The sequence below is a fragment of the Lytechinus variegatus genome, chromosome 2 (assembly GCF_018143015.1).
Source record: "Lytechinus variegatus isolate NC3 chromosome 2, Lvar_3.0, whole genome shotgun sequence".
Taxonomy (NCBI): domain Eukaryota; kingdom Metazoa; phylum Echinodermata; class Echinoidea; order Temnopleuroida; family Toxopneustidae; genus Lytechinus; species Lytechinus variegatus.
Genome location: NC_054741.1, coordinates 1,251,332 through 1,266,333, shown reverse-complemented (window position 1 = coordinate 1,266,333; position 15,002 = coordinate 1,251,332). Strand labels below are relative to the sequence as shown.

Here is a 15,002-nt window from a genome sequence, read left to right as displayed (position 1 = left end):
TAGAGTTTACCACAGATTGTGTCACAAGGTAATGTAGAAACCATTTCTGCCTGATTGGGGAATACCAGTTGCTTTCAACGTGAATTAAATCATGGGTTTATTATTAATGGTCATGAATACATTGTATTGATTTCAGTTTGTCTGTAAAACCCCATTATTTGTAATTTTCTTAATCAATAATCCTCAAACTCAAGAAGGAAACCTTAAGCTTTTTTAAGACAGGCCATGATTTATAGTCGAACCTGCCATGTACTTCTAAAAGAATATATATTTTCAGATTAGAGAAGATATTTGAGGAAGTTGTATGTGAAGATCTGTTCAGACCAGAGTGATTTCATGGTAAATCCAAAGAGGTTCTACTATAAACTATGGGGTATATGTTTTCTTCATATTATTTCTGCCTTGAAGGTTTGTCCATAAGCAATATCTAAACTGTTGCAAGGGCATATATTAGTCATAGAATAATTGGCCACTGGAAGCCAGTTGTATACTTTCTGCTAGTATGTCCTCGAATGCAATAGCACTGTAATCAGTGATTTTTTCTGTCATGCCTGATATTTGTTCAATGTGAATTGGCCACTTACATTACACTCAAGTTATATTCTGGGGTAGATAATGATGTTGGACTTGGTGAAACAAATGTCAGATTTGAACCCATTCTAGTTGGATTTTATGGTTAAAAATTAAAAAAATAAAAAAAGAGAGAGAAATGAAACCTTGTAGATGTTTCTACTAGTAGGCTTGTGAATGCAACAACTTTTTGCATTTTATTTTGTATGATATTTGTTCAGTGTGAATTGCATGGCCACTCACTAGTCCAGAAGTTCTTTTGGTAGATTAAGCTGTTGGACTTGGTGAAACAATTGTCGGATTTGACCCCATTCTAGAGGGATTTCTGATTAAAGAAGAGAGAGAGAGACAGAGAGAGAGCCATCTCCCTGTTGACCAGTTATGATTGATGAAATTATGAATCAAGCTTTGCTCCCTGTCAGAAGCGGGTAGATATGATGGATCAGCTCAAGTTAGGGTTTGTTCTTGTCTCTCCACAGTATCATGGGTGCTTTCACACCAGATATTTTATGTGATAACTTAATATCAACATAATATCAAAATATTGACGGTACCCCTGCGAAAAGAGATTGTATCAAGATTTTATTTTTCTTTATGTTGATAGGCGCAATAGCTCAGTCAGTAGAGCGGGGTTTCGGATTCCGGTGACCCCGGGTTTGATTCCCAATTGACAATGGTGTTCTCTTGTTTTTCAATAAGCCCAAGCATCATGTTCGGGCCATTTTTCCAATTCAACAACATTTATTATGTGTTAGTTCCATCTATCAAAACAGGCCTATACAACAAATCTACCAGTGTGAAAGACCTTCTGTACCAGGCCCAGCAATCTATTAGGGGTAACATGTCAATATATTCAGTGCTATTCGTAGAATCTGTATATTTAAACAACGTAATGTAAGAACTTGAATTAGTTACCAATCTTTTCACATCCTGATCTGAATTATTACTTTGTGTTGAGTTCAGTTTGATCTAAATTCCTATTTGATCTCATCCCATTCACAAAGCATTCTTTTGACCTAAATTGTCAAATTTAAACATTGATACAAAAGTCAATTTTTATAGTAGTATGGTGAATTTCAGCAATGTTTATAATGTTATTTTGTCTTGATCATTACAGTATCATTGATGGCATTATGGGGATAAAAAAATGCAAGCCCATGGGCTATTTTTTAGTTTTACAAAGCATATTCCTTTTGTGCAGCTTGTAAACACACCTATAGATTAAAGGCCAAGTCTGGCACAAGGATAATTTGATAGGAATAATAGAGGAAAATCAAACAAGCATAATGATGAAAATTTCATTAAAATTCGATGTGTGAATTAAGAATGTTATATTTTAGAATTTAACCTATTTCACAAAACAATTTTTGAACAAGATGGTTGATATGTTAATTAGAGAGCTGATGATGTCTACACATATTCACTATTTTCTTTTATATGAATTATAGAATATTTCAATATATGAAGATTTGACCATGAGGAAGCTAATGTTGCAACAATAGATCATCTGTTCAGGAGAAATCAAACCTTGTTTCACAATATAATGTAATTCAGAAAAAAATCAGGTATAGAATACAAAAATTGATGAGTGGGTGCTGTTTTGTAAAATCATTTATTATTTTACATCTGATTATGATTCAGTGGCTACTACACTACCATTTTTATAGGCATGTTAGATGATCTACTAAATTATAATTCATGACCCTTTACCAAAGGTTACATGAAAGTCGGACTTAAACCGATCTCAGGATTGTCTTTTCTTCAGCAAGCTAATCTCCCGGCTCTCTCTCTCTCTTTACAATTACAGTGGTTGTTTCAGCCCTCATTATGATACGCCATTGGGCTATACTGAAATACATGTTAATATAACCCTTCCCTAGAGGAGTAATTTGCGGTTGATATAATGAGACTTTTTTGGGGGAGTTTTGAGGACCTTTTTGCCCTTTTGGTCTAAGCTTGAGACCTCATGAGACCCTCGGTTAAGCTAAGGAGCCAGACTGCTAATTGTAGCTTACAGTCAATTCTTTTGACGAAAGACATGGGGGTGGATGGTTTTTATATTTTTTTTTATCATTTGAAATATCAGAGTTACAGTAATATTCTGTAATGAGAATGGTGTTATTGTCATGAATGGCTATTCTATGTCATTTATTTTATTAAAACAATCTGGAATGAAAATCACATTATTGACATAAATTGGTATACCCAGGTATTATTTTTTCCCCCATGTTCAGGAAGTTTGCCTTTTGCATGCAGGATTTTTTTTTATTTCACATATAACTGTTAATCACATTAAAAAAAATCCCCTCTTGAACAATGGTAAGAAAGTTTAATATAGGAAATGAAACATGAATATAGCTTCTCTTCTTTACTGTAGATTTTAATTTGATTCATTGATTATTTATTCTATATATCATAAGTGTGTGAATATTGGTATAGTAATTGCGTAAACAGCCAGAATTAAGATCTAAAGATATTGCTGTGGACATTTTAACTCGAGAGGAACATAGATTGCAAAATTTTGGTGATATAGGCCAAAAGGCATGCTTTGTGACACTGCTTATAAATTTTCTTATTTTGTGGAGTCAGCAAAGTGACTATATTGGTCTAAAGAATATACGATTGAAGAGAACCATCTTTTATAGTAATATCACTGACCTAAAAGTACATTTACATGAGTGGTCCTCTATTGGTATTTCAAAGAAATTCTCAACAGATTGGACACACCTGAACAGATCAGTCATCATGAATTATAACTGTTATCAAATCTTTTTTTTAATCGTCACAGCCGTTGTCATGCTGCCTGAGTCTCTTCTGAAATATTTGGTACATTGTCTATCAAGAATCGAAAAAGACCCTTTGAAATCATGTGTCTACATTACAAACATGAATTATTTACCAAGAAATACTCTACAGATTATACAAAAAGATCAATCATAAAACACAATTATTGTTAATATCTTTGAAAAAATTATATACCTGATTCATGCTGCCCAAAACTATTCTTAAACCTCTGATGAAATTTACTAAGATTTTAAAAGAAAATCTTGAATTCCGCGTGTCAATATGGGATAACAAACAATGAACAGTTTATGCTAAATCGATGTGTCATGAAGAATTGCTTGGGATTATAACCTCACATGAAACCGAAACTTCATCTTGACAGGATAACAGATGAAAAGTCATAAAGTCAATGCTTTAGTGATAATAACATACTTGTATCAATGATTTATTGTGATTGAAGTACAAGAATGTTAATCCTCACCATTTGGGAGGTGTGATTTACGACATTATTCATCCACAGGTGCTATTCTCCAATAATTGAACTGTTGTATTATGATAAACATTTAACAAGTTTAAAAAATGTAATCAAATTTTTTATATATTCAAAGTTTCTGAACCTAATTTATTCTCCATTCTGGGATCAAGAAGTTGATTTCATTGTGTGAAACATTGATAATGATTGACTGCATCTTTTTCATTGTAACATTTTGAAAAAGAAGATGGAAATAAATGGTGACAATGGGAAAGTGGAGGGATGATAAAGTGCCAGCTCATGTTTTCCATAACACATTTAATGTGTATCAGTTTGAATAATTTTGAGGAAGAATTGCTTGGGGTCATGATACTTACCATACCGGTAGTTACTTTTCAGTAAATTTTGTTTCAATTCTTGATGTTAACTAGGAGACACCAACGTGCAGTTAACAAAAATAAGGACCTTAATATTCTGGAAAATAGAGAAACATTTTTTGCTACATGTTGTAGTTCATTTGCTTTTAATACTAATAAGTTAACATTTTCAGTTTTTCCCTCTTTTCCTCAATCTCCTCCATATCTCTTCATTTTATTATTTTTTTTCTTTCTTCCCTCTCTCTGTCCTTTATCTTCCTTCTGTCTCTCTTTAATATTTTCCTGTTTCTTTTTAATCCTGAATGCCTTCTTTTTCTTGACCTTTCTGTGTGTAATAGTTTAGCTATTTGTATATGACTTTCTCATATTGGGTGGGCTGGGGCATTTGTGGGCCTTGTATTGGTGATTTTCTTTTGATAGGATATTAATATGACTTCAGCGAACACTTTGAGGAATAGTCTTAGATGCAAAATAACATGTAATTCCGTCATTATAGTGGCTTCAGCATTTTACAATTTGAAAAAAAGGAACAAATATCGATATCAATATGAGTTAACATGGTCCCACCACTGTTGTCAGCAGACTCTTGACAGTTAATTGGCCTGAAAGGCGTTGTTAAATGGTAAAATGGGCACACAATATCAAGCTTGATTACTCCTAATTTGCTCCTCTCTATTCAGTACATGACAATTCCTCAGTAATCACCAAGACACTGTGGTGTGGTATCCTAAGCTCTGAAGCTCCTTGCTCTGAGGCACTGGGTAGGTTTCCCTCAAGTTGTTCTTTTTTTTCTTCCTTCCGTCGACATCTGTCATCATGGACCCCATTATTTGATTGATTTCACTGACATCAGTCTTCTAATTTCCTGAATTTGTGTTGATATTCGGCAAGGAGGCGTACATGCTTCCTCCGGATTCACATTTAACTCAGGAAATGTGTCAGTATTTCATCTTGGGTTAATTTTTGTCTTTATTTTGGGCAGTTTTTATCAATGTTGATACAAAGACAAAACCTGTTTTCTTATTTTGTATTTTGTATCGAGTTGACTTTGGCAGGTTTCTTTCAGATTGCAAAGACCCTATAAGGATAGATAGAGTCAATAGTTTAAGTTCGTGCGCATCATAGGTATTAAACTTTTCATTACTGACTGAGCATATTATGTCCAAATATATAGAAAGAGAGAGTAGAGTAGAGGGGAGAGGAGAAGAAGAGAAGGGAGAGAGAAGAGGTAGAAATTGGTACAGGGTTGCACATAGGAAAAGAGTGAATATGAAAATGGTGGGTAAGGGAGAAAGATGGGACCAATTTTTTCTTAGAATTAGAAGTAGTGAAATCACAAGAAGATAACTCACATAGATCCTACTTTTGAGTAATATTCTTGAAGTAAAGATCAAAGTAGCCCAAATGACATCAGAATAGACTACATTCAGAACAACCATTCACAAAAAAAGATTTATTTCATTTATAACCAGTTGGATTTCCAAAACATTTATTTTTATTCAAAGGATGGCTGGAATCCATTCATTGTTAACAACTTTCAGAACAACCTTCCAATTTTCTATTTCATTCACAATAAGTGCAGGAGAATGGAAGAAATAAGGGGCTTGCCAAATGGAGTGGATAATGATCATTGAGGAGATCCTCTTTATAATTGTATTTTTCTCTTTTTTCTAGATTTAACAAGCACTCACATAGGTATACTAGTGGGGGGCAGACATCTGTAAACAATGTAAAAAAAAAATAAAAAAAACTGGGTGGAAATAAGGTCTCCAATATGCCAAGATTGGTCTCTTACCCCTTTTCTTCATTGTAAGTTGTTCAATTGTATAATTCATTATTTTTAAACATTTTTAAAATAGAATTTGAACCACAAAATTGTGATGTTCACCTCGTAACATTGACAGTGTTATGATGAAAACAGTGTTATGATTTTTTTTCTTGTCACATGTAAGCAGCTCTGCTCTCCCGTAATAAATGTAATACAAATGTCATAAAGTATAATTTAATGAGAAAATTGAAAATGTCAAACCTTTTCATTCAGATTATAATCAGGTTATTAATCATTACGAACTATTGAAGAAGAGTCATTGTTAGTGGGGAAGCTGCTTGCTCTATAGTTAGTACTAAATATTTGTTATCGGACTTTCATAAAATCTCCATATATTTTCCATTATTTATCTGTTTTTCTTTTGAATAAAAATCATGTGGATGTTTTGGAATTGCTCTTTGCACATTGGTTTCAGGATTCAGTTTTCTCCTATTATAATTCAATTGTCAAATATCCCATTTGTTGTGTTAATTTTGTTTTCTCTTTTTGTTGTTATCTTTAAAGCATTTTGTTGGATTTTTTTTTTGAAAGAGGGCTCTCATGTAGGTCTCATCAGTAGATGAATAGATTGATAAATGAAGGTTTCACAAAAAGAAACCACTTTCATGATTCCCTAACACCCCAAGGACTCTTAATACCAACACAAAATAGTGATTGGGGGTTGGTAGATTTTGAATCAATTTGTTTTCAGAATATCCCAGATGGTATTAACTTTATTAAAAGGTCTTTTAAAAAAACTTTGGTTACAGTGTGAGTTGTCAGTTGTTAAATGGTTTCTTTTAGCCGATAGTTGTGAGTGATGAGGCCATGTAAAGAAACTGTTATGGAAGTTGGCTTGATGGGTGGGATTGGGATTAATGTTCAACATTGTCAGCAAAAGCAATTTAATATTAAAGGTAAAATGTGCTTTTTGATACACATATTTGTCTGCTGCTAGTACTAGTGCTCTTAATGTTTACAATTGCAACTATTTCCACTAACCCAATAATCAGCTACCGGCTTCTACTTTTATTGCTGCTGCTGCTGCTGCTGGTGCTGCTACTTCTACTATTACTACTACTACTACTACTCATAATATGATGATGATGATAATAATAGTGATAATGATAATAAACATATTGATAATAATGATAACGATAATAGTTATGATGAGGTTCATCGTGGCGATGGATGAAGTAGAAGAAGTAATAGGTTGTCTCATGATAGATTAAACGTAGTAATGGTAATTATACTGATAATTATAAATTAATTACATGCAACACTTCACTAATTTATAGCATTTACTCAATTCAAAGTCTTACAAAAAGTTCGTTTTGAACTTATTAAAATTATAACCCTTTTTTGCATGGCTATCTTGGCCAGGCACTCTAGCATGTTAGGAATTCTATTTGTAGAAATGTGTTAAAGAGTTTGAAATTATGTAAATAAGTCCCCCCCTCCCCATCCAATTTCCCCTAATGGTGTAATAAACATGCACCCCTTCTTCATTTGTCAATTTTATTCCATCAGCTGCTTTTTCTCAAGAGTGCATCTTAAAACTTGAACATGACATGGAATATGTGTGAATCGAAAATAATGATGGAAAGGTTTCTCCTCAAGATTTATTTGGCGATGTAGCTTTATAGTACTCCCTTGTCTCTTATAGGTCAGTGCTCCTACCACCCCTCTAATGAACTAAAAGATACAGGGTCAGAGTTAACGATCAATAAGGGACTCCTATAGTTAGGCCCCCCCCATCTCATTTTCGCTCCACTTTCAGAGGGGACAAATTTTTGGCAATGCTTCATGATATGATTTATATATGATGTGGTAATTTGTTATCCTGTATCCTGGGGCTAATAAGCTAGCGATTGATATGATTGCAGCATGATCTCTATACATGAAATCTCTTCATTTTGCTTTTTTTTTTCTTTCCGTTTTATTCCAGAGAATAAACCCCCCCCCCTTTATTTCATAAGATAAACAAAACAATAACAAATCATATTATTTACATAACTCTTTTAAATACAATCTTTTACATCCCTTCATTTTGCTTTTGGTTTTAGCAAGGGTTCATTTTATAACCAAAGAATAGATATTAATAATAATGCATATCCTCCACTCCCTGGGAATTATTCCAACAAGTCACCATTGATGCGCACACAGTAAACATGAGAAATGTTTTCATGCATGAGCCCATCTCTTGTCTAATCTAATTCTAGGCTCTCCACCCAGAAGTTGCTCAAAATGAACTAAAAACTGACACAATTTTTTTCATTGGACTTTCAAAAAAATTGTTTTTATTGATTTACTGAGATGAGCCATCATCTAAGAAATTGCCAGAAATAGGAATGACAATTTTCTTTTCCCCAAATAGGAATATACTCAGTGCATAAGTTGTTCCATCTGTCATTTATAAAGACGAGACTTTCAAGATGACAGCTTGAAGATGAAAATAGCTTCTTTTTGGTCATTCCTGATTGAAAAATCCTTTGCAGGAGAATTTCCCCCTTTTCCGGCCATTTCTTCTTCCATTTGGATTATCACATCAAGGCAAGCCTCCCACTTGATAATGGAATCGGCCTTCATTATCCTTAAAGGACAAGTCCACCCCAACAAAAACTTGATTTGAATAAAAAGAGAAAAATTTAACAAGCATAACACTGAAAATTTCATCTAAATCGGATGTAAAATAAGAAAGTTATGGCATTTTAAAGTTTGCTTATTTTCAACATAATAGTTATATGAACAAGCCAGTTTCATCCAAATGAGAGAGTTGATGACATCACTCACTATTTTTGTATTTTATTATATGAAATATGAAATATTTTTATTTTCTCGTCATTGTCATGTGAAATGAAGTTTCATTCCTCCCTGAACACGTGGAATTCTATTATTTTAACATTTTGTGCTTCAGGCAAGGAGGTCCTAATCGTCAAATTCGTAAAAATTGAAATATTGTATAATTCAAACAATAAAAAACAAAAGAAATAGTGAGTGAGTGACATCATCAACTCTCTCATTTAGATGTAACTGGCTTGTTCATATAACTATTTTGTTGAAAATAAGCGAAACTTTGAAATGTCATATCTTTCTTATTTTACATCCGATTTTGATGAAATTTTCAGCATTGTGCTTGTCTGATTTTTCTCTATTGATTCATATCAAATTTTTTTTTTGAGGTGGACTTGACCTTTAATCTTAAAGGGATAATCCACTTAAGTCACTGTTGCGAAGCTGATCTTTATATTCATTTTTTACTACTTCTAGTATAATTTTTCAATGTCTATTTTGTGGAAACTGTGGCCCTGATTGTGACCTATATGAATGTGACAATTTTCATTTAAACTATTTTCAGACGACCATTGTCCTGCTGTCCTTCTCATGTTTGACTGTCTATTTGAAAAAAAAAACATGTTGCCATTTCTTCCCTCCCATTTGTGTTAACCATACTCGGTCTGGAATATGATAAGTCTAAATTAGTGATGATCTCGCAAAGAAAAAATGATGACAAAAAAGTATGAATTATTGAGATATTGATTGCATTGATTGATTACAATGAATCTGATTGAAACATATTGCAGTATTCATGTGTACCATTTTGAGATGATAGTTATACCAAGTCACAAAACATCAGAATGAGTGTATTGAAATGGAACTATTTACTTTTTTTACCTTTAAGCTACACACATATTTAAGCTTCACACATATATACAGTATTAAAGCAACATTATTTTGTTTTTTATATCACAGAAGTGGCAACTTTGATTTTACTCTAAGAGATGCATTTTGTTTCACAAACCAGTGATGTGTTTCGTTTTAGATTGGCTTTTGATCTTGTTTTCACCTACATACAGCTTGCAGGGAAGTAGATGGTTAGCTTGACTCTTGAGATAGATGAGAATAACATGTTTTGAAGAGTAACCATCAACACCCACATTATGAATAGATACTGATTTCTGTTTCCATTACCCCTTCATTGACAGATCTTGCACTTTTCCTCTCATTAAATGCCACATTAAGACAGGCATAATAGGTCAGAGTAACATTATAGAGCGCACGCTAGTAATTTAGACCAAGGATTCAGACTCCCTTTCACTCATAATACTATTAAGGGGAATCCAACCTTGGTGAATAATGATTTTTATTAAAGGAGTAAACTTAAAAGACAAGTCCACCCCAGCAAAAAGCTGATTCGAATCAAAAGAGAAGAATCCAACAAGCATATCACTGAAAATTTCATCAAAATTGGATGTAAAATAAAAAAGTTATATTTCAAAGTTTTGCTTAATTTCACAAACAGTTATATGCACATCCTGGCTGGTATGCAAATGGGGAGACTATGATGTCATCCACTCACTAATTCTTTTGTATTTTATTGTATGAAATATGAATTATTCTAATTTTCTCCTCATTGTCAAGTGATACAATGATTAATTCCTCCCTGAACATGTGGAATTAGCATTGTTTAATACTATATGGTTCAGTCAAGTTGGTCCTTATTGTCAAATCTATAAAAAAAATGAAATATTGTATAATTAAAAAAAGAAGAAGAAATAGTGAGTGATGGACATCATCGACTGACTCACCAAGTTGTGCAAATTGATGTTTTGTGAAAAATAACTGAAACTTTCAAATGTCATAACTTATTTTACATCCGATTTTGATGAAATTTTCAGCACTATGCTAGTTTGATTTTTCTGTATTTATTCAAGTCAGCATTTTCCTGGGGTGGACTTGAGCTTTAAGTAAGAAATTAGATTGGTGAAATGTTTTGGTATAAAAAATATCTATAATAATGAGAAGGGCACTAAACTTTGGTATGGAAGTAACCACCCCAGCCCCCCCACCACCACCACCATCTGCAGACTGGCACCTGCCCTCATCCTGTCTTAACTTTTATTTCTGGTTAGGAAGAAACTGCCACAAGAAAAGTACATGATAATTTTATCCTTGAACTGTTATTATAACATGCCCTTATAACACAGTCAGCCATAAAAATTAACAGATTTTGACATTAATGTTTCCACCTGTTTTCATAGGTTATTGAAGTCGGATTACCCATCCTTGTCATTAAGAAATCAGATCACAATGCTATCAGAAATGTGAGGATGAAGTAATATAAAGTTTCAATATTTTGTTTACATGTATTTGCACCAACCTTGGAAAATTATTAATGCAAAGATATATAAATTCCTGGCTGTATGAATTCTGAACATGATTAAAATTGGTATTTTTTAGTAAAAGATGAGCTTAGTGATAACAGATTACAGGTAATTTTTTTTTACTTAAAGCATACCTTCTTTGTCAGGAAACCATGGAATAAATGAGATAAGTGTTTGGTTATTTTCCTGTCACTTTTAATATTACAAGTTCTGACTGTTTAATTCTTATATTGGGATGAACCACCCTAATAAATGAAATGCCCTTGCTTAGATTCTTACTACTTACATGTACTACATATTTTCAATCATTTTCAAGTTCAGTCCCATAACATTTGATTCATCATCAAGTACATTTCATGATTGATGTAAATGGTTCAGAGCTTAAATTCCCCAATTGAATAAACAGAAGTCCTTGTTTCAGAAATAATCTTTAAAAGCCTGTGAGATTTCAACCTCTTTCTTCAAATAATTTGATTATATTTATAGAAGGGCAACATCCTCTTGAGTGTTTGTACATTACCCAGAAGGCCCAAAATTATGTCAGAAACCGATATTTATTATCAAGAGGTCTGACTCCTCAAGGTGCTTTCATATTGACTCGAAGTTTGAAAATACTAGGTATTCTCTGGTCAGGAATGTTTTCCTTATCTTGTACCCCACATTGATAGCACCATGTATTTGCTCATGTTAAAGATGATTATCTATAATATACCAGAAAGAAAACTGCAGTAGAACAGTAGGTAGTAAAACAACGCGAAATCGTCATTACGGCGTAGCGTTAATTTCGGTGAAAGTTACGTAATCTTCGCACACCGAATTCGCATAGCGGCAGCATGGTCGAGTGATTTTTGTAGCCTGTTATTAGTCGTTTCGCGCGTATTTGACACACAAGCTTGCACCGTGTAATGATGAACACGGCACTCGCGCTCTTGACCGAAGCCCGAAGAGACGACCCAACATGCCCAATGAACTTACACACAAACTAATGCCTATACCTCGGCTATCTTTCCTTGTATGCACACGGTCATGCACACACCAAACCCCATCTCCCTGGTATACACATGATACATGTAATGATAAGCATGATAAGAGAGAATTGAGATGAAGGGAAATTGTTCTCTGACCATCGACGTGATCATTGTGAATGTAGCCCTACAAACATGCATGCTAACTGACCATGGGACCATACAGCCAGTACCAAATTATTCACCGTTTCCCCCTTTTCTGCACTTAACAGTCATAAGCCAAAGGAAAAATAAGGGATATTAATGATTCATGCGATATTGGACAAGTCATGTAAGTTTTATAATTTCATCATGTTCATCTGTTTTGTAATTGATGATCCTGATCCTTCACTGTGTCGGTGAACTGCATCAAGGACTCATCATTTTTAAATAGTTTTTACTGGTTTTTATTGTACATGTCAATCTTTATGGCCGTTGCTATCACCTCTGAATAGTAATACTGTAACGAACCTTCAAGTACGACGTCGTATGCATATTGATCAGTACATTCCGTGTAGAATGAAAGTTCACATATCGGATACAAAAGTTTACGTGAATGACGGCTGTCATAAACGCCTATCAGTCGTTTTATTCAGCTCGGCAAAACTGATGTACAGGTTCTTTTGGTAATTTATAACAAAATGCCACGGTAAAAAAAAATTCGGCGCGGATAGATCGAATGCTAATAAAGTTGAAAAACAAAGTATCGTACTTTGCAGAAATCCTTTTGTTTTGGGACAAATCGCCGGGAAGGGAAAGAAGGGGGAAGAGCTCGTGGAATCGTTCGCTCTCGCTCGTTTCTCATAGGTTTGCGTGCAAATGTCCGTGAACCGCTGGCAATGTGCAGCGCTCTCGCTATTATCGATTCACTGTGGTGACCTCATTTTATTACATGTTTGCGTAATGACGATTTCGCGTGATTTTACTACACTGTAGAACAGAAGGTACTGTCAAATTTACAAGGAATGACAAGGAATTATTTGAAGGTAATGGTTATTCTCGCACTGTAAATGCAAATTATTAGAACTTTCCCATCCAAGTGAGAACTTTGGATGTATTTTCTGTCGGGCTGCTGAATTAGAGAATTTAGAATCATGTGCCCTGTCTGCTTGTCAGACCATTAGTAGCTCCATGGTCAGACCATACTGCATGCTCATAATTTTGAGGACTTACCCTGAAAGTCTTTAGTTCATGTGGGTATGAATGCAGGAAGTAACACAAAAGTTAGTGTGATTTATCGTATGCTTGATTTTCATGAATAATTGTACATTGTATTCAATGCAATCAATCATTGAAATTATGTTCTATGATGATTGCTAAGCTTTTTGTTACATGTCCTAACACATTTTTGCACAGCAACAGATAATATGGTGATGGAGTTGGCTTGAAAGCTCCCAAGTTCTTCTGAATGTATTTCCGTAAGACCCTCACAGGCTTGGAAAGGGGTCTAGGCCCTTTGGCCCTACTGTTTAGAATATTTGACATTTGGAGGGTAATCTTGACTTTATCCAGCTACTAGTGACATACTTGGTCTGTATTTGAATAATGAATTGAAGAAGTGCCTTAAAAATGTAATTTGCTTCTTTGACATGGTGAAGATAAAACAGATGAGAACTTGGATTGTATAATATATAACTTTGAATGAAACAAACATTGAATGAATAATTACAAATAAGGGTAAGCATATGATAGCATGAATTATGTTTGCTTTCCCTGTATTTTTGCCCACACATTCTAGATAAAGTAACATTTTTTAATTTTCGCTCTCTTCAATCTTTCTTTCCAATTCCTCCCCCCCCCCCCCTTTCTCTTTCTTTCTTTCTTTCTGTCCCCTCTCCCTCTCACATATACTCTTTTACATAAATTGTCTCTACATTCTTGTTTTATTCTGTCATCTCCCAACTTGCCAACTTTACGGCCATTCCCAGTAACGCCTTTTCTTCCCTTGTAAAGTTTTATTCCTTACTCTTTCCTGTGCTATTCTCACCTTGATCCCTATGATCCACTCCCCCTCCTCTCCCCTTCCACATCCTCATCCCTCACCTCCTCCTCAATCCCCCCTCTCTGTCTCTTCCTTCTCCCTGTTGGAAGATTATTTGGCAAGAGCGCCATCTGTGTTGAATTAAGCCAATTCAGAAGTGACATTTAAGTTCTGTACACTTTCATCAGGTGTGAAAGATTTCAGTTCTATGCAAGTTATGAGTTTACATTAAGTCAGGTAATTGTCGGTCGATGGTGGAATAAGACAAACAGTTGTTCCCTCTTTCTTTTCTCATTTATGCAGGCAAGCAAACCAGTCAAAAAGTTACCGGAATCAAGACAAGTGGACATGGATGCCGCTGTGTTGCAGATGGCATCGTTATAACGTCTTATACAAGAAAACTCATGTGACATAAGCCATAGAAACAGAACTTAACAATGACATCTCGATGGGGTCTTATACAAGAATATTTATCCGTACATGCAACGTGGTAATGGAACTTTACAGATGACATCGGGACTGCAGCTTACGCATCTTTCAGAACATCAGCAGTTTAATGATATAATTGTAGATGGGTGTGATGTTTTTATGGAGTAAAATATTCTTTTAAGCTAATAAAACTTAATTGATATTACCACCATAGGATCTTATAGATTATCTGTAAGTGCGATGTCATCATTGTGGTAACAGAACTTTATAGATGGTGCCTTTCAATACAAGCAAATTCACTGAATAGCGAATGAGCAGCAACACCTAACTTGCTGGAGCAACCACCTGTATAGTAATTCCACCTTACTACCCATCTTATGACAGAGATGATTACCAGAGCCACTAGACCCCAG

The 15,002-nt window shown here is 34.3% G+C and overlaps 1 protein-coding gene across 2 annotated transcripts in view; it reads left to right on the top strand.

Moving 5' to 3' along the window:
• The window catches only part of LOC121407024 (ribosomal biogenesis factor-like), a 123,256-nt gene extending 108,523 nt beyond the window's left edge, over nucleotides 1-14,733 (top strand). For both annotated transcript variants that reach the window (XM_041597916.1, XM_041597917.1), the window contains one exon: nucleotides 14,464-14,733. In XM_041597916.1, coding sequence (XP_041453850.1) covers nucleotides 14,464-14,544 — 81 coding nt within the window. In that variant the 3' untranslated portion in view covers nucleotides 14,545-14,733. The remainder of the gene's footprint in view (nucleotides 1-14,463) is intronic.
• The last annotated feature ends 269 nt before the right edge of the window (nucleotides 14,734-15,002 follow it).